The following is an 18,427-nucleotide window of genomic DNA, read 5'->3' as shown; positions in this document are numbered from 1 at the left end:
CATTTGTGCATTCTGGAGCAAGTGCCTTTGACTCTGAAGTGCTTGGCTGGGCATGAAGCAATTGCATTCAGTTCTTCTTTTGGTGAACAACTGAAATTGGATGAAAGAACAAAAAACCCCAAATGCCCTCCTCTTTACAAATGGAAGGAATTTTACAGCAACTCCTATCAAAAGTCAAACGTTTTAAAATGTGTCTATGAAAGACAACTGTTCTAGTAAGCTGGTTAACTTTGGGTATCTGATATCTTCCTTTAACAACAGCCTTGATGGTTCAAGGATGGGATTTTGACTTTCCCCTTTCACCAGCATCCTTCAAACAGGTAAGCATGCCTCTAGTGGACATTTAAAGCAGCAGCAGATCAAAATAAAACTCGGCAGGTAGACATCAGTAGTGTTTTTAGCAGAACAAGAAACACACGTGACCATTTTGCACACTCCCATAGACCTGTCCTGCCTTTTCATAACACACAGTCTAAATATAGCTAGATAAATCAGAGGACAACATAAGACAAAAGCCAACTACTGACAGAGACTTTGCAGGAAAAACAAAAACCCGTCTTAATTCAATTGTGCAGTCTTTGCTGATTGCATATCTCTATGGCGTGAAGGTGAGGATCATCCAGCTGATAACGAAATAGAAAAGGAAGATGGGATAGACTACCAAGGCTTTGCGATTTGGGGGCTGACTATCTGCAAGGAAGGCAGTAGATGCTGAAAAGAAACAGAACACATGCTTGAAAAACAGTTACACTGAATACAATTCTAAGACCAGAAGCTAAACTTTTCAATTATAGTTTAGAAGCTAAATAAAAAACAGTCTCTCAATGGTTATCCTTATCCACAGGGGACACTTCCATTTGCAAACTGGACAGAGGACATGTACATTATTTCATAAACATTATGGCTACATGGTTTAACCTACACTGGGTATTTTATAGATGGTTTCTGAATGATTTATTTTAGCTTTTCTCCTCTTCAAAAATGTAAACAGCTTTAATATTAATGTAAGTCTCCCAGAGCTTTAGGAATGGGGGGGGCTAAAATATTAATTCGATAAATAAAGTGTGTATAAAGAGATTGGTCACAAATGTTTAAATTCCCCTTAAAACACTTAGGAAATTTAATGAAACAATCCAAGCTGCAACTGAAAAGAGGGAAAGACTGTTCAATGACAGACTGGCCTGTCTACCACGGAGGGGGTGAACCTGTGGCCCTTCAGATTATCTTAAACTACAACTCCCATCATCTCTGACCATTGGCCTTGCTGGCTGGGGCTGATGGGAGCTGGAATCCACAACAACACTGCTGTACCACCTTGATGTTTTTTGAGTGTGTGGTATTTAAGTACTTTTGTAAATAAACAGACATCTGGAGAGTCACAGGCTCCTGGTCTACAGCATTTACCTGATAAGCAGCTCCCACAAAATATTGAGACAAACAATTCAGCTTCTGAAAATATGCATGATCTCTGGCATTGGGTGGAAGTGTGCTGATCAAACCCTAACCCTGCTTACTTAAGCTGTGGTCCTAAGTGTCTTTGTGAGGAATTAAGTTCTACTGAAGCAAGTGGGATGTATTTCCAAGCAAAGGAATGATGCAAAAGTCCTAATTTACTTAGGATTTTACTCAATTAACACCAGCACCTTTAACCCAACCAGAAAACCTACCAATAGCCTGTTATGACCACAGAGCTCTGGGGGCAAACATGATACCAACAGGCAAACTCAGTGCAAATGGTATGATCAGAGGACACCTTTTACCAAAAACTGGTGCAAAATATCCTGGCAGGACAATGGGCTAAATGAAAAGCTATCCCTGAAGAAAACAGACTGCCACACAAACCAGTTCCCTATCTTCTATAACTAACATTTTAAAAACAAACTTTCCCATTGAAGATATTGCAACATAACTTCATAGCCACCAGTTGTCTCCCACATGGCAGTGGCCACGATCAAAGGCGTTATTTTGTTGGAGTCTTGCTGAGTTGAGGTTGCACTTCACCTCAAACTTACCTAGTGTTGACCAGCCAAACATAGCCATCACTACTAAGAGACGCACAATGAAGCCAGGAGTGTCAGAGTTTGCTAACAGCACAAGTCTACAGACCAAAAGAGCCACTGTCAATGGCAGGACACAATAGCCCAGGACACAAAGGCTCTGAAAGAAAGATCTTAGGAAGAAAGAGAGAAGAATTCTTAAACTCCAAAGTGGAGCAGGATAAGAGAAAGAGCAAACATACTGCACTCATTCTGGAGCAAGGATGGTCAATTTTTGGACCCTTAGAAGTCATCTCTGTTCTCCATACTTTGGTGCATAAATAGTCCCACATGAACGGTCAAGTTTCATAATGATCTTAAAGGCTTCATAGTCATGGAGTTCAAACAGAGCAGATGACTAAGGGGTAGGAAAGTATTTATACCAAAATATGTACATTTACATGTTTATAATCCAAAAGAGGTAAGTGAAATGTAGAATATCTGTTTCTTATAACTGAAAACATTTCCTTTTCCCATATGAAATTGCACAATAGCCTTTTTCTCCCAAATGTGTAAGTTTACAACAGAAAGGGAGACTTGTTTATTTATCTATTCATTTTATTATACTTGTATACCACCCCATAGCCGAAGTTCTCTGGGCGGTTTACAGTAGCTAAAAACAAATACAATTTAAAAATACATCTTTTAAAAAACAATTTAAAACACAATTTAAAAATTTTAAACTATATAAAACACGCAGGTTGTTTGCAAACAGGAATGCACCACAGTATCTCAGTGCAGTCTGAGGTAGCAGTCTATACATTTGGTAATGGCCACAGCTTTTAAAAGAATACTGCAATGTGGTTAAAGAAAGGAAGAAACAGGGACCTGCCCTGCAATCCAGGCCATCTCTCCCAGACCCCTCCCTGCAGGGGAGCATGCATATGACAAAATTCCAGTGTATACTCACATGGTTCCTCCAAGTAGCTTAGAATTTAGCGTTATGACAACTGCTCCAAACCAAATGATAACAAATACTTCTGCAAACTGAGGCCCTCTGTCTTCTGTACTATCTGCTGCTCCTCCCTGAAGCATTCTAGAACAGAGGAAAGCAAGAGAAGCGCAACAGTGGACACATGGCTTACATTTTGTTTCTTCTCTCTAATTTTCCAGAGCTTTCCCCCCCACTGAAATAAACAGAGAAGCCCTTGTGAGCCAAGGAGCTCTGTGTGCTGTTCAGGCAATTGCCTACAACTAGATTGTAATAGACTAGGCCCTACAAGAATCCTGAGAGTTGGATAAAAGAATGTTTTAGTGCCCTGTGCATTATAACCTTTTAAAATGTATTTTATTTTACTTTACTTGTGTAATATTATTTATATTCTACACCTTAGAATGTCACTCTGTTGGCAAGGTACATATTGTATAAGTCATCTAGCCTGGTGAGAGGATCCCCTCCCTCCTGAACTGCATTTAAGCCATGCTACTGAGGCTCCTAGGAGTGCAGCAAAATCTCCAAGGACCCTCAGTAGCGTGGCTTAAATACAACACATGAAGCTCTTTTATTTGACAGCTTTCTTTTAGCTTTGTATTTGTTTGTTTATAAAGTTTAGATTATGGTAATACTGAATTTACTCTGCTAAATTGCTACATTGTTTTTGCCCTATTTGAATTCATTGTTATGTTTTGTACACAGACTTCTCTCCCCTTCCCCAGTGCTTCGTATTTTGATATTTTGAATGTCTGTCTTACGCTGCTTTGGCCACAGCTCATTATGGAAAGGCAGCATATAAACAAACTCGATCAATCACTCAGCCTTGAAATAAAATCTCGTTCAAACATATATTATGCACAGGGAGGTTAAAAGGTAAGGATTTTTTCTTTCTTTTGTAGAAAGTGGAATGACCACAAATATATGTATTAAACACTTGCTCCCTAGCTTACAGTTGACATTTATTACTGCAGCTGCTACCCTGCATTGCGCTTTCCCCACCAACAAACACAACCACAGCAGTAAAGCAAAGTACAGGTACTTACAGTGCAAGTAAAACACACAGGACTAAAGGACCCCATAAATCCCCTGAAATAAAGTAAAAATGCATACAGATAAAATCAATCAACTGTTCTGTGTGGGAAGCTAAACTGCCTTCTTTTCCTCCAGTCACCTCCTGCCTCCCCCGTTTCTCTTTATTGCAGGACATCAAATGTCAAGCACCATCACTGCATAACCACATCCCATTCCAAAGTCAGATTTTAACCCCCAAATATTTCACTTAAAACTGGTCTTCTCCCAACTCCAGTATTATTCTCTATTTTGAAACAATTAAATTTCAGACAATTTAATAACAGGAAAGGCAGATTTATTTCTGAAGGTTTCAAAGTTTGGAAACTACTTTGGTACGTACAGTCTCTCAGGAGGGCGCTACTCTTTTTGGGATACATGACGTGGATAAACTTCTTCCCAACTGCTTTTAGATCTCGCATCTGAAAAGTTCAAGCAATTATCTACATTACTGTACCATAGAAGCTTGCTAGCAAAGGACACTATGACAAAATCACAATGTTTATTTCTGTTAACCCTCCCACACCTAAACATGAGTTAACAGAATGTTGAGTGTGATTGGTTGGCATGTTTGCAAGGGAGGGGGGAGTGAATGAATAAAGGTTTAAAAAGGGGTAAAATGGCAGTTACTATTCAGACAAGGCTAAGTTTATGAGACAGGGTTTGGATAGGGCTTGATCTGTTGACAACTACTGAGTGGGGTATGGATCTTATTGGGGGTTGGTTTTAGTGTGGGTAGGTTGGCAGGTTAGGTTCAGAACATAATTGTATGTAACTGACTCTGTAAACATAATAAATATTAATAATTATTAAACATAATAAATATTAAACATAATAAATATTTGTTTGTTTATTTATAAAATTCCATGTGCACGCTCGGTCATTACTTTGCTACCAAACAAGGGTCTAACCCTAAACTACAGATTAAGCCACAGATATAAACCATATTTAACCCATTGACCACTTCCAGGGAGGAAATGGGATTGCTGAAGCTTGTGGTGCACTAGGTAATAATAATAATAATAAACTTTATTTCTACCCCGCCCTTTTTCCAATAGGACTCAGAGCGGCTTACAACTAAAAACAACACCATTAAAACATACAGAAATATACAATTAAAATAGAATTAAACTATGGGTAATTGGCAAAAGCTGGGGCTGTTCCAGGTGGGAAGGAGCAAGGAGGGTTGTAGGTTCAGGACCTGGGATGCCAGACACCAACAGAGCAATTCTAACCCCACAACCTGCCCCACTGGATGTGGTTAGAATGTGGCCTTAACTATTCAGTTTCTATAATTCATCATCATCATGATCATCATCTGTGACAAGATACTTACAACTGTGTCCTTAACTGGCTCATCCAGAGTGGAGTAGTCTTCATCCGGGGAATGAGATCCAACAGGAACAGTGATTTCCCCTTCCACTGGAATATCTTCTGATATCGATATATCTGCAAGACCTGCAAACTAAATGTTTTCAACAAGCTTTATAAAAAGTGCCCAACAGCTAAGCATTTAGTTAGCTATGGCTACAAATGAATTAATAATAACCACAACTAGAGTAGTACCAGATGATCTTCCGATAACATTATTCATTTGCTGTTCAGAAGATTTCTCATTCTGTGAAGAAAAGCAATTCACAGTACACCATCTTACTCATTCTACACCCACATCTGATGCCTTATGTTCTACAAAAACACTACAGTATATTGCTAAGTGTTCAGAGCACAGACATATGAAAGCTAGCCTACAATATAGTTAGAACAAACATGTAAAGAATATTGTTTGCATAGTTACACATTATGTGCTGATGGACTGTGGTCTAAGAACACACATAATTATGTGTACTCTCAAAGAGTAAAAAAAGTTGTTTCCTCAACGACTTTCAAAAAGGGATTTAAGAAGGGGAATAAAGTGATTTCAAGTAAAAAAAGAACATCAGTTCCTCATTTGCAAAACAGCTGTTTACAGCAGTCTGCTTCACTAAGTTGAAGTAGGGATGAACAGCATTTTAAAGTGCTGAGCACGTTAAAAGTGCTATAACAACTATTATTGTTACTAAATATAATCAATGTAGTTGGGGTTGCAACTATGCCTGGTGAACCAGAGTGGCTTCAGAGCTTAAAGAGACACCATCTGAGGCAACTACACATAATCCCAGTCTGTGCTGGAATTGCTTTTTAATATATTTTTAAACCTTTTTTAAACAAATGTTTTAAAATCTTTTTTAAACCTTTAAAAATGTTTTTAAAGATGTTTTGTTTTAACATGTTTTTAACCGTGGTTTTGTTTTACTATATAATTTAAGGTCTGTTTTTGTGATGTTTTGGAGTGTTTTTGGTACTTTTGCTTGCCGCCCTGGGCTTCTGCTGGGAGAAAGAGCAGGAAATAAATCTAACAAACAAATACAGTACAATAAATAAATAAATAATGGAAATAAGATTTGAACCTGGGGGAAAAGTTGCAAGCCAAGGCAAGGAGTGTTTAGACCTCCTCCCACTCCTCTGACGTTACCTTTCCCTAATAAGCCTGGCTGGAACAAAAGAGCTGCAGGGAGGTACCAGCAGCCAGGATACCGCCAAGGCGGGTAAATCCAGCCCGGTATCCTGCTGCTCACAGCAGCCAGCCAGGCGCCTGCAGGAAGCCCACGAACAGGATCCGAGGCCAACCGCACCCTCCTAGTGCGGCTCATCCTGGGCACCTGCTACTCAGAGCGATACTCTCCCCACCGTGGCAAGGATTCCAGGGCCAGCAGAACGGTGAAAAAGGGGTAACTCTGGGGTCAGTCTGAAGGGCAATGAATGACTAACTAACTAACCGATGACCCAGACTTGCCCTCGCAATTAGCACCAGTCACGGGTTCTCTTTCGAGCTACGCTGAAGATGGCAACCGCAAAGGTTTGGACCCTCCTCGGTTTAAAGATAAGAGCGAAGAGCCTGGCCCAGCATCCTCTTCCAACGCGGGCCAGCCGAACGCTTCAAGGGCGGCGCAAGAAAGGCATGAAGGCTGCAGCTGCTCGTCCCCGGCATTTTGCATTCAGAGGTAGACCGCCTCGGGCCCTGGAAGCGCGGCTACCACGAACCTGCCCTCGAGCGCCTCCCCTCCTCCTCCTGAGCGCCCTATGGGCAGAGGGGGGTGACGGGGAAAGCCAGTGTCCCGCAGCAGGAGGTCCCCGGGCCGGAAGAACTCCCACTTCTGACGTCACCACATCTTGTAGCGGGGCGTTCCGTCAGATACCCCCGCGCATGCACCGGTAGGGAACCCCCTCCGGAACTTCTTCGGACGGGCTAACGCTGTGAGGGGAGACGAGTGGAACGCTAGGTGTCCGCCCGCCCGCCTTCCCTACCCACCAGCGGCTTCGTGGCTCCGTCAGCCGCCACTGCCGCCTCCTCCGCCGCCGCCATCTCGGCCCTGCCACTGTGGAGGGTGTAACGACGTGGAGAGCCGGCGCTCGAGCCGCGCGTCATCAGACCGCGCCGGAGCTCGACGCAGACTACGTTAGTCGGCTGGTGCTTCTGTCACCATAGCAACATAACAGCCCCAGGACGGGCGCTTGAGTGGGCTGCGGGGGAAGGAGCCAAATTTCCCCCACGGGCAGGAAGGCGGCAGGATATAAAGCTAATAAATAAATAAATATTTCATAAAGGGGTGGAACAAACCTTTATTTTCCCCCGTTTTAAAAATACGACAACCACAGGCATACGCCTACCAGAATCTACTCGTTTTAGACTGCAACTCCCATCAGCCCCGGCAAGGCCGGCCGTAAGGCGCTGAGGGCGGTGCTCGCTGGGGCTGATGGGGGTTGCAGTCTAAAACCTCTGGAGGGGCCCTAGGCTGGTGTATGCCTTGGCTGTAGAAATAAGGCGGCGGGGAAAAGAAAGCAATTCGCGTGTTAGCAGCGCCGCTGCACGCAGGTCCTGCTCTGGGGCTCCCCAGCCAGGCACCTCGGTGGCCGCTGAGTCATTCATTGGCGATCACTCGTGGTCGAGTAAGATTATCTTCCAAGATAAGGTCTTTAACAGTGGGTCTGTGACTGTGGAGGCCAATTCTGGATCCACACAGCCTCCCACAGTGAGGACATCAGTTTCCAGATAGATTTGCTTGGAAGACACCTGTGCGTGAATTTGTTTTATGTGGGGAGATCGGTGCACCACGATCAACACACACTCTTGACAGAAAAAGGCTTTGATCCAATGGCATGGGTACCATGACGATTGGAAGTCTTTTATCTGCTGCAGCCTTCATCCGCCTTCACAGCTGTTGTAACATACACATTGTTATCCTCCGCCTGTTCTGCCGTTGAGGACTTTCTTGGATCGTTCTTTGTCTGGTTCCTCTCCCTTGACCTTACCGCCATGGGTGACCCTGCTGGGAGTACATGACTCCCAACGGCATTGCTCACAGGGTTCATTGGAACACGCAAGCCCACTCACCACTGCAAGGTGACGATCCAGCGAGGGGACGGAGCTAACCGGGATGGGCACCTCCAAGGCAAGCGCCGCTGCGCTCCACGGGGCTGCCCCAGAAAGCGCTTCGGGTTTAAGCCTCCCAGCAATGGCAACACGTTTCCTTACACGCTTCTGTGTGTGCAGGCCCTGTGAAATCTATATTTTGCAACACAAATACAGTTCTTCTTGTTTTTGCCACAGCATATTAAATGTGAGGTTTTAAAAAAAGATGTATCCCTGAACACCAAAGTCAGGATCATTCAGACCATTGTATTCCTTATCTCTATGAATGGATGTGAAAGTTGGACAGTGAAAAAAGCGAATAAGAGAAAGATTAATTCATTTGAAATGTAGTGTTGGAGGAGAGCTTTGTGCATACCATGGATTGCAAAAAAGACCAATAATTGGGTGTTAGAACAAATTAAACCAGAACTATCACTAGAAGCTAAAATGGTGAAACTGAAGTTATAATACTTTGGACACATCATGAGAAGACATGATTCACTAGAAAAGACAATCATGCTGGGAAAAACAGAACGGGGTAGAAAAAGAGGAAGGCCAAACAAGAGATGAATTGACTCCATAAAGGAAGCCACAGACCTGAACTTACAAGATCTGAACAGGGTGGTTCATGACAGATGCTGTTGGAGGTCGCTGATTCATAGGGTCGGCGTAAGTCGTAATCGTCTTGAAGGCACATAACAACATAAATTAAATTTACTTTTCAGACTCTTGCAACTGGATAGTTCAGCATCGTGTCACATCTACTGTTTGATACAGGAAACGAGAGTCCCACTCTCACGTTCCCAACGCTCCTGTCACTGCCTGAGCCTTTCCTCTTGTGGTCGCCAACGGTCCTGCTTGCTTGTTGTCTGCTGTATTCATTCAGTTTGCAGAAGCCGGTCCCCAATTGACATAAAAACCAAGGAAGTGATGGTTCTTTTGCATCACACCATATGACGCTAATTCATAAAGCACCTCAGCATCTGCAGTGTGTGAACTGGCAGCCTTTGTATGCTCTACATGGTGCTACTTCAGTGTTCAGCACCAGCCCTCATGTTACAGCAAGGCAGCTGGTTTGGGGCACTGTGAATGGGCACCAAATTTGTTAGCTATTTATTATTATATTTGTACTTGCTGAGAGCAGGGAGAGTTGCTAGTAGGATCTTCTGCCTTATGTACCAAAACAACATGGCTGACATGATGAACTTGAGGGATGGGGGGGGTTGCCATTTGCTGCTCCGCACCAGGCAGCAAAATGTCTTTGGTCAGCCCTCTGCAACAGAGATTTAACTTCAAGAAATCCCAAAGTGGTCAACATAGCGATGGTGCTTTACAAGGGTCAAACAGCAAAGAACTGGGACATCTTGTAAACAGAAACAACTGAGCTTTACCTACCTTTCCACACATACAGTAAACTTACGGGGGCGGGGGAGAGACCATTGTAGTGGGAATGAGTATAGCATAAATATTTGCAGTAAAGGCATGCAGTGTGCAGTAACCTGGAGAAGTCAGTGATACATGGTGTAAAATTACGAATGTTACAGGCATATTCCTATTTTGGAAGTAATTGTGGTTCAGAAGGAGAATGGGATCAGCAGCATGCACCACACTGAGGAAGGCAGGCAGGCAGGCAGAGCAACACTGCTTTGCTGTTGTCCCTGTATTTAGCGTGCATTGCAAAAAGTTCTGAAGAGGACTTTGGAACTGTATGGTATCTGCATGCACTGGATTCTTCTCTAACTGGCAGCAGTAGCCTGGCTGCTGGATCAGTCTAAACACCCATCTAGTCCAGCATCCATTTCTCATAATGGCCAACCCACTGCCCCTGGGAAGCCCACAAACAGGAGGACATGGAGGCAATGGCACTCTCCTTATAATTCCCAGCAATTGGTATACAGAGGCTACCTGAGCTTAACATGTCACCTTGAAGCAACCAAAGAGAACATTTTATGAGGCAAATCAGCAGCAGCCTGCATTTCACCACCCCAGTCCCTGTCACAGTTGCCTCCTCCAGGTGTAGCAGATAAAAGCACTACAAGGTCTGTACCTCAGTCCTCTTCATTTTAGCTTCCTTATATCTGGATATATTTTCTCTTTCCTACAGCATGAAGTTCTTTTTCCAAAGAGCAGTTACGATAGATAGGCAGGGAGTGGCCATCAGGATCTCTGCTAACCCATAATGATAAGAGGCTGGGATGCTGGACGATGCCTCTGATCTAGAATATGATTGCACCCAACGAGTCTCTTAAAAGTCATGGTGCTTCACAGAGATGCAGATAGCTCTGTACTGATGTGTAAATTTGTATAAATGTTAGCAGAGATTGTCAACGGAGTGTGCGCCAGTGTGTGTGTTTACCTAAGATAGCAGGCTTTTACTCCCAGATTTGGGAGTTGCCCCCATGGCTCAGGAGAAAGAGAGCAGAGACAAAGGTGTTTCCTCTCTCTCTGACAGTCGAAGAAGAGAGGAAGGAAAGGGTGGCAGGAAGAGGGGCAGATAAGCTTCCCTAAGACATATTAGTTTAGCCACAGAAGGAAGTCAGTCAGAGCATCACAGGTAAAGTTAATCAGGCCTATCCATCTGGAGGACCCTAACTCCATCTCCTTTCTGCAACATAAACAAAAGAACAAAACAGGAGTTGCTCTTGCCCAGCTCAGGATCACTTAGTCCTCCAGATAAACTGTCCTCTGCGTAGCGGGCCAGTACAGAGAGCATTTGGCAGACTTCCCTTCACTCTTACTCGGAAAAAGAAGTTTCTGTCATAACACTCAACTAGGTGTCTAAAGGTATCTTCTGTTCAGCAACTCCTTTCAGATTGTGCAGCAGTGCACTAAAACAGTGTTTGAAACGAGTTTAATTATTGTTTGTGATTTCCCAGGAAGACACCTGAGAAATAGTTTCAATCTTCGCTGTCAAATGACCATCTAGATTAATCTTTAAGGAAAAAATATTCTATAGCCTATCTAAGCAGCATTCATTGCTGACATCATCTTATCTTTTCTCCTAATCTTTAACCTAAAGGGATTGAAGCCAACTAGCAAAGCAATCCAACTCCTGGGAATCCAGCAGAAGGGACGCTGGCAGAGGAGGAGCCGGCCAGACGGTCTGAGGCATCAGTTTTGCATTCGGGAGTTGCTGGGCCAGCTGAACACAGACTCAGCCGGGAGCTGCATGCAGGGACCAGAAAGTGACGTACCGGCTCTCACAAATACCCTTACTGGGGAGTAAGAGCTCTCTATAGACTTCCATTGTAAGTATTCTTTAGACTGACCTTCTTCCCGATGTAACTTTGGCCGGAATCGGGACCCACAGAAGCACTCTGAACAGGAGTTAGATGTAGCTTAAGTCTCCTGCTTGGCCCCACCTCCAACACACCCCTGGAATGCCCCTTTTGGGGCCTTCTGCCGGCTTCCACTGGCACCACTTCCACCAGGTTGGGCTTCCCCAGCTGAGCTGCTTCTGTCGGCAGAGCCCAGCTGAGCTGGGACCCTGCCAGCTCAGCCAGTGGTCCGCCACATCCAACTCCCCTCAGCCCGGCATAAATACAAGCTGGATTCCCCCTTAGTCATAGTACACCCACTGAAAGCAGTTGACTAAGGTCCACTGATCCTTGTTCCAGCCTCAATGTCTGATCAGGCTTTCCTTGCAAAATATTCACATAATATTTGAAAACCGCCTCTCTCCTAATGCAAGTTCTTTGGTTTCATGTTCCTTGGAGACATAGAACTTTATTCTGGTTAGTAACACAGGCATTATTATCCAGGAAAACAAAATCTTATAGAAAACAAATAATTTATTTTAACTGCAAATAAAAAACATTCAACATGTAAAATGTAAGGGGTTCACAAAGAAAGCCCTGGATTTCCCCTAACAGTTTAAAACAAAGATCCCAGAAAAAAACTATTTTTAAAAAGCTACATTTTTAAAAGTACACTGTAATCAATGTCAAACTTACAAAAATACCAATTACATACACCATTATTATTTTTCAAAAATAGTTTACAATAAACAAATGCAAACTCTGTATTAATTTGCAATTGAAATCCTTGTATCCAAAAAGCATGTAAAACAATAACAAAAAAACCTGGCAAAACATCACACAGATCCCTTTTAAAAATCAAAATTCTCTGTCACTTGTGGAAGTATAGTAATAACTGTAATAAAAGCTAAGGTATAAGCAAAATATTAATACAAATATTTTCAAACATATATTGCAAGTCTGTTGAGTGCATTGCTGACAACTCTAAGGGCATGACCCAAATTGCTGGAGGCCAGCAGAAGCGGAGCTGGCAGAAGGGCCACATCAAGCCTCCATTCAGGCACCAGCAGGAGGGGAAGATGCTGGCTCTGCCAGCAAGGCCCGACAGAAGGAAATGAAATGCATGTTTCCACCCCAACACCCTGTGGAATGCCCCTTTTGGGGTCTTCCACCGGGTCCACTTGTGCTGGTCTCGCCTGGGTCCTGGCCAGGCCTGGGCAGCGGCAGTGTTCCTCAGCTGTGCTGCGGCTGTGCCGGGGGGACTTCTAACATGGAGCCTGGTGGTGCCTACGCCCTTCCTCATTCACCTCAGCTCCGCCACATCCTGAAACTCCTCAGCCCGGCATAGCTACCAAGTGGATTGTGCCCAAAGGCATGTGGTATGTTGTGTTATGGCTAATTTCATTAAAAAAAACAAAAAACTGACTTACTGATTTTTTACAGAATATAAAAATGTGGCATCTCTCTGTGTCCTTGAGCACCTCTCAAACGCTCTTTGTTGTAAAGAGCAGGCCACAACTTACATACATTTGCTTGCTATGCAATCAACCAACAGCGAAAAATTTATTTGCATTATGAAAAAATAAATCCAGTTTTAGGGGATGTTCACAATGAAGAATGGTAGGGACACATAATCCAGGGTTAAAAATACTCCAAGGCCCCATTCCATTAAACATCAGTATTAAAGAACGTACTCAAGCATTCACTTGCCATGAGATGTGTGTAACTGAGGCAGATTCATAGGATGCTGTGTTGTCAGAACAGACACCAGACATGTCATCTGCATGAATTGCATGCTTTGGGGGAGAGGTAGATATTAAAATAAATAAATAATATTGGGGAACAAACAGTGTGTGCAACCTAGCACAAACTAATCTTACTTTGATCCCACTGAAATGAATAGTACTTATCTGCTTAACCCATGTTGATCTATGGGGTGTTTGCGATATGCCACAGTTACTTACACACAAACACCCAGCACGTGATCTCGCAGTACAAGAATCATCCAGTGACAGGAGAGTTTGCATACCAAAGGAGGTCATGTGTAGTTTTGAATTCAATTCTCTGCCACTCAGTTGGGGCATGAAAAGAATCTCTTGGGAAATACTATCAAGTTTGAAAAATTCCCAAAAATTCCCATTCTTGTGTCATGTGAATGATGTGTGCACTATGTGTGCATGCCTGATATCAACCAAGATGGTAGGAGGGTGTCAGACCCTTAGGGAAGACCCTGTCACCATCTTGGGTGATGGCAGGCATGTGAACACAGCATACACGGCATTCACATGGGAGAGGTAGTTGGGCTGTGCATAAGGGCTTATTGAAGCCCGTACCGTCCGTATTGGGAGGGTGCCTGGGTGGTCCCTCTCTGCGATCCCTGGCAGGGTCAGGTTGCAGGATCTGACACTGCCATGGATCATGGAACAGGAGCACCATGCTCCCACCTGGAAGAGGAACCCTTCAGGGGCTCCACTGGGCAACCTCTGGCGCCAGCCCTGGCTGCCACATTTTCAGAGAGAAGGATTTTGTTCACAGCATACTAAAAGTATTATAGCTGTAAGTTTACAACTCAACCCTATATACACAAATAATTCTCATATAAAGTCTTCAGGAGCATGTGCTGGAGTCACATCATCACTTTTTATATCTGGGGTGTGTGTAAATTCTTTATGGTGTGGATCAAGTTATCAAAACAACAAGGGTTGTTCCTTGTTCACCCTATATTCACACATCCACTGTGATAGGAACAAACTTGAAGGTGGCATGGAGATACTGGAAATAAACCATATTTTTCAGAGTGAAATGTTAGGACTCTGATATAGCAGTTTGCAGGCATGGCTTAAAAGGCAGGGTGCTAGTCATCCAAATTTCATTAGGGGAGGGGGGAGATTGTTAGCACTAAGAGGCTACAATATGGTCCTGTCTGGATACTGGCAGCCAGACTGGTCATGTGCTATTGTTGGGTCTGGATGATTTGCTTCTCTAAGGGTCCTAATTAACTAGGGGCCAGCAGCTACACTTGAATTACATCAGGGGCCTCATTCTGATCTCACACTTTATTCTACAGTTTTAAACCTGAAGGAGAGGGGCGGAGAAGGAAGCATCCACAGAAGGCAGAGTTTTCAAATTGTGTCACATTAAGCTTCTGTAAGTAATGGATGAAGAGACTCTGAGGATCATTGGATGAAGATATTATACAAACGATCCATGGTGGTATACTGATCCTGACAGGATGGGAGCTCTAGCGCTCCCTAAAAATGAATAGAGTTCATATTGTATTAAAATATACTAACTTTAAAATACTGCATTTCTACTTCTAAGACATGATATAGTTTTCATCTATATCAATAAATAAAACAATTAGGGAATCTAATTAAGCAAGCAGCAGATTTATCTTTTCTCCTCGTTGGAGGAGGGGGCAGGAATGTCATTGTTTCCAGAATCCCAATGAATAATTCCATCAGAAAATGAGGGTGCATATCCTGTACAAACAAGTGTTGTGTATACTGTAAAATCACAGGACATTAGATATTTCGCAAATATATTTTTAAAAAAGAAATGGTGCCATATAATTGCACATATTCACAACTGGGTTTATCTAAGAAAACTGCAAAGACCTGTGGCATAATTTCTAGAAATGGCCAGCAACTACAATGAATTCACTTTGTACCTAAGATGCTAAAAAGCAAAAATAAAATGCCTCCCAATCCCAATACAGACCTAATGAGGCTAAGTGAGCCAAACACACAGCAAAAGCTTGAACAGATGCTTCCAAATAAAGGATTCCTTTCCAAGGTTTTCACCCGTGGAAACCAGAAAATGAAGTCATTGCTTCAACTTGAGCGCCATTAGCTCAGCAAGCCAGCAAATTAGGGCAATGGTTCGCTCATAGGCAGTTGTCATTAAGTCAATGAAAAACAATATAGATGTAGCTTCTGTCTTAGATTTCAGCCCAAAGGAGAAATAAACAAAATGGACCCATAGCCCCCTCCTATGAAGCAACATTGGTACAAGTAGGAAAAATCAATATCTTCTCCCTGCTGAAGACCTCAAGGCTCAGCACAATAAAGGCATGAAAAACATTATCTCAAATCTGTACAAAAGAGTGATAATGGCAGGAGTAAAAAGACACTCTCAAACACACGGCAACAATACAATTCCCCTTAAGAGAGCATATCTTGATATCTTCTCAATCACTGCAAACATATCACAACTCCTTAAAGTCTCCCAGGATTTTGGAAAATGAAAAGAAACCTATTCAAGTACACAAAGATGTCCCATACAGACTAATCCAGTTGAGGCAGCCAGAGCCAAGTAGATTGTTGCTTGGAAAAGGGAAATCAACAGAACTAGTACCAAGTCCACTGGAGACAATGACTTGAAACAGGGTCGCAACTCTACAATGGTCAGTAGACCATAAGCCACCAGTTTTTGAGAGAAAAGAAAGGTGGCACATGTGGGACCTTCATGCCTTCCCAGATGATGATTCAGATGATCCAGGAGATGAACTGCATGAAGCAGATCTCAAGCAGACACAGGGTGTTCAAACTCTTCCTGAGTTTAGTCTTCTGGCTCTATAAATAAGCTCTTCCTGTTTAGCCCAGGATTTTATTCCACGATGCAAAGGTTACAGCTACAGAAGCCAAACCTCATTTCAGCATGCAAGCTTGCCATCTTGACACCTTTGACTGCAGGATGGTCTGGTACTCTCAGCTGACACAGAGCTTCGGATGGACAAGTTGACCCATGGCCTACAGTTGGATGGTCTGGGTCTGGTTCCCAATAAAGTGATCATAAAGTAAAAGCAAGGCATCGAAGCGCTGGTGCTTCTGCAGAGCTTGAGCCAAGATAAGAACAGGGAGAGAGTTCCCAGAATCTGCAAGGTATGCAACGAGCTCCTTGAACCCGGACATCTGGCTCAGCTGGTGGGACACAATCCCCAGCTCCATTCCCACATGGCTGAAATTCTTCAGCCCAGGCAAGGGCAGGTCCAATTGGAGGGCAAGAGATAGCACCAAGGAATCTGGAAGCCCAGCTATGGGGAGACCTAGTGATGAAAAGGTCAGAGCAATTAACTACCCACTCTCCTTGTACAGCCCAAATGGTCAGCCACCTTGGCCTCAAGGAAATGAAGTTGTTCCTGGAGAGCCAGGATCTCAAAACACAGGCAGGCAAAACACCTTGCGGTCTGTACGCCCATCACACACCCCACTGTCTATGTTCCTAATGATCGAATCACCCACTACAAGGATCCCTCCACCCCCTGGAGATATATCCTCGGCACGAGAGGATAGCTGCTCATCTCCCAAGGAATGGGTCCCTTCTAAGGGATTGTTTCCCTCTTCCTCAGCTGGATGCTCTCCTTCCCCGAGACCATCGTTCTCCATGATAGCAGGAGAGCTATCATCGTTGGAGTGGGACACAGCTATAACGTCCCTGAAGGCCTCCTCCACACACCTCTCTGCCTCTCTCAGCTTTTCCAGGTCCGCCACCTTGGCCTCAAGGAAATGAAATCGTTCCCGGAGAGCCAGGAGCTCATTGCACCGAGAGCACACCCACGACTTCTGTCCAACAGGCAGATAGTCGTACATGCTTCAGGCAGTGCAAAACACTGGAAAGCCTCCACACCCCTGCTGGTTTCTTACCTTAGCCCAAATGGAACTAAACAAAAGCTTTGCAGAAGTACAATAAGCACACAATCTTTAGGAGAAAAAATAAGGGAGACCCTCCCCCCAAAAGCAGCCTAATGAGGACTGAGCATGCTCAGTGGGCACAGAATGCTGAATGACTGTGTGTAGAGCAGGGAAATGGGAAATGGAAAGAAGCCCCGCCCCTCGCTCAGGAAGGAAGCCTGCCTTCCTGCCTTCAAAGGAAGGAAGCCTGAGATAATCCCTAAGGAGTTAAGCCCCAGCTGATAGTTGACCCATCAGCCTCAATTAACACATCATTGGCTGGCAGCAGTAGCTGGGAGGGACCAGCCACACATATAAAGTCAGAGCACCCTAGCAAGGGAACCTGTTCCACGAGCTAGAGGGAGCCCCAACTGACAAAGCGTCAAGGTGAGTTAAGCAGCAGAGCGAGTTCGGCAGCAGGGCAAGGAGGCCAGGGCCCCCCACTCTGCCTGTCTGTTCCCTGACCTCAACTAAACAGCAGTCCCCAACCCATTGACATAATAAACCTTAAACAAAACTATGCAGGTAAGAAGCCAGCAGTGGTGTGGAGGCTTTCCAGTGTTTTGCACTGCCTGAAGCATGTACGACTATCTGCCTGTTGGACAGAAGTCGTGGGTGTGCTCTCGGTGCAATGAGATCCTGGCTCTCCAGGAACGACTTCATTTCCTTGAGGCCAAGGTGGCTGACCTGGAAAAGCTGAGAGAGGCAGAGAGGTGTGTGGAGGAGGCCTTCAGGGATGTTATAGCTGTGTCCCACTCCAAGGATGATAGCTCTTCTGCTATCATGGAGAACGATGGTCTCGGGGAACAGAAGCATCCAGCTGAGGAAGAGGGAAATGATCCCTTAGAAGGGACCCATTCCTTGGGGGATGAGCAGCTACCCTCTCGTGCTGAGGATATATCTCCAGGGGGTGGAGGGATCCTTGTAGTGGGTGATTCGATCATTAGGAACATAGACAGTGGGGTGTGTGATGGGCGTACAGACCGCAAGGTGTTTTGCCTGCCTGGTGC

The 18,427-nt window shown here is 44.2% G+C and overlaps 2 protein-coding genes and 1 long non-coding RNA gene across 10 annotated transcripts in view; 1 reads left to right on the top strand and 2 right to left on the bottom strand.

Annotated features, from left to right (window-relative positions):
- Window positions 1-379: 379 nt before the first annotated feature.
- YIPF6 (Yip1 domain family member 6) lies at window positions 380-7,753 on the bottom strand. 4 transcript variants are annotated; one of them, XM_061598188.1, is made up of 7 exons: window positions 7,697-7,753; window positions 5,375-5,503; window positions 4,382-4,460; window positions 4,014-4,056; window positions 2,947-3,072; window positions 2,013-2,170; window positions 380-711 (listed from the first exon to the last, which is right to left on the bottom strand). In XM_061598188.1, exons 1-7 carry the CDS (start codon window positions 7,736-7,738, stop codon window positions 596-598), a joined length of 693 nt encoding a protein of 230 aa, XP_061454172.1. In that variant the 5' UTR covers window positions 7,739-7,753; the 3' UTR covers window positions 380-595. The 4 variants fall into 4 exon arrangements, with proteins under 4 accessions (XP_061454172.1, XP_061454171.1, XP_061454170.1 ...); XM_061598187.1 differs by lacking the exon at window positions 7,697-7,753 and adding an exon at window positions 7,388-7,574; XM_061598186.1 differs by lacking the exon at window positions 7,697-7,753 and adding an exon at window positions 6,486-6,743.
- Window positions 6,582-15,487, top strand: LOC133371133 (uncharacterized). Of its 2 annotated transcripts, none has more exons than XR_009759264.1 (3): window positions 6,582-7,079; window positions 11,508-11,736; window positions 14,813-15,487. It is a non-coding gene; the product is annotated as an uncharacterized LOC133371133 (long non-coding RNA). The 2 variants fall into 2 exon arrangements; XR_009759263.1 differs by having other exon boundaries at window positions 6,582-7,290.
- Window positions 12,316-18,427, bottom strand: part of EDA2R (ectodysplasin A2 receptor) — a 35,719-nt gene continuing 29,607 nt past the window's right edge. For all 4 annotated transcript variants that reach the window (XM_061598181.1, XM_061598183.1, XM_061598182.1 and 1 more), the window contains exon 10: window positions 12,316-16,792. In XM_061598181.1, the coding sequence (XP_061454165.1) occupies window positions 16,497-16,792 (296 nt within the window). In that variant the 3' untranslated portion in view covers window positions 12,316-16,496. The remainder of the gene's footprint in view (window positions 16,793-18,427) is intronic.

This window comes from Rhineura floridana, chromosome 16 (assembly GCF_030035675.1).
Source record: "Rhineura floridana isolate rRhiFlo1 chromosome 16, rRhiFlo1.hap2, whole genome shotgun sequence".
In the NCBI taxonomy this organism is placed as follows: Eukaryota; Metazoa; Chordata; class Lepidosauria; order Squamata; family Rhineuridae; genus Rhineura; species Rhineura floridana.
Note: the sequence above shows the minus strand (reverse complement) of the source record. Positions and strands in the feature narration are given on the sequence as shown.

Bases quoted from the DNA above. Each gene is read 5' to 3' on its own strand.
- YIPF6 (XM_061598186.1), bottom strand. From the start codon at position 6,728: ATGAGCCGCACTAGGAGGGTGCGGTTGGCCTCGGATCCTGTTCGTGGG. The intron at 4,461-5,374 runs GTAAGTATCTTG...TGAACTTTTCAG, and splicing joins AGCCAGTTAAGGACACAGTT to ATGCGAGATCTAAAAGCAGT. The intron at 4,057-4,381 runs GTACGTACCAAA...ACTTTATTTCAG, and splicing joins TAGCGCCCTCCTGAGAGACT to GGGATTTATGGGGTCCTTTA.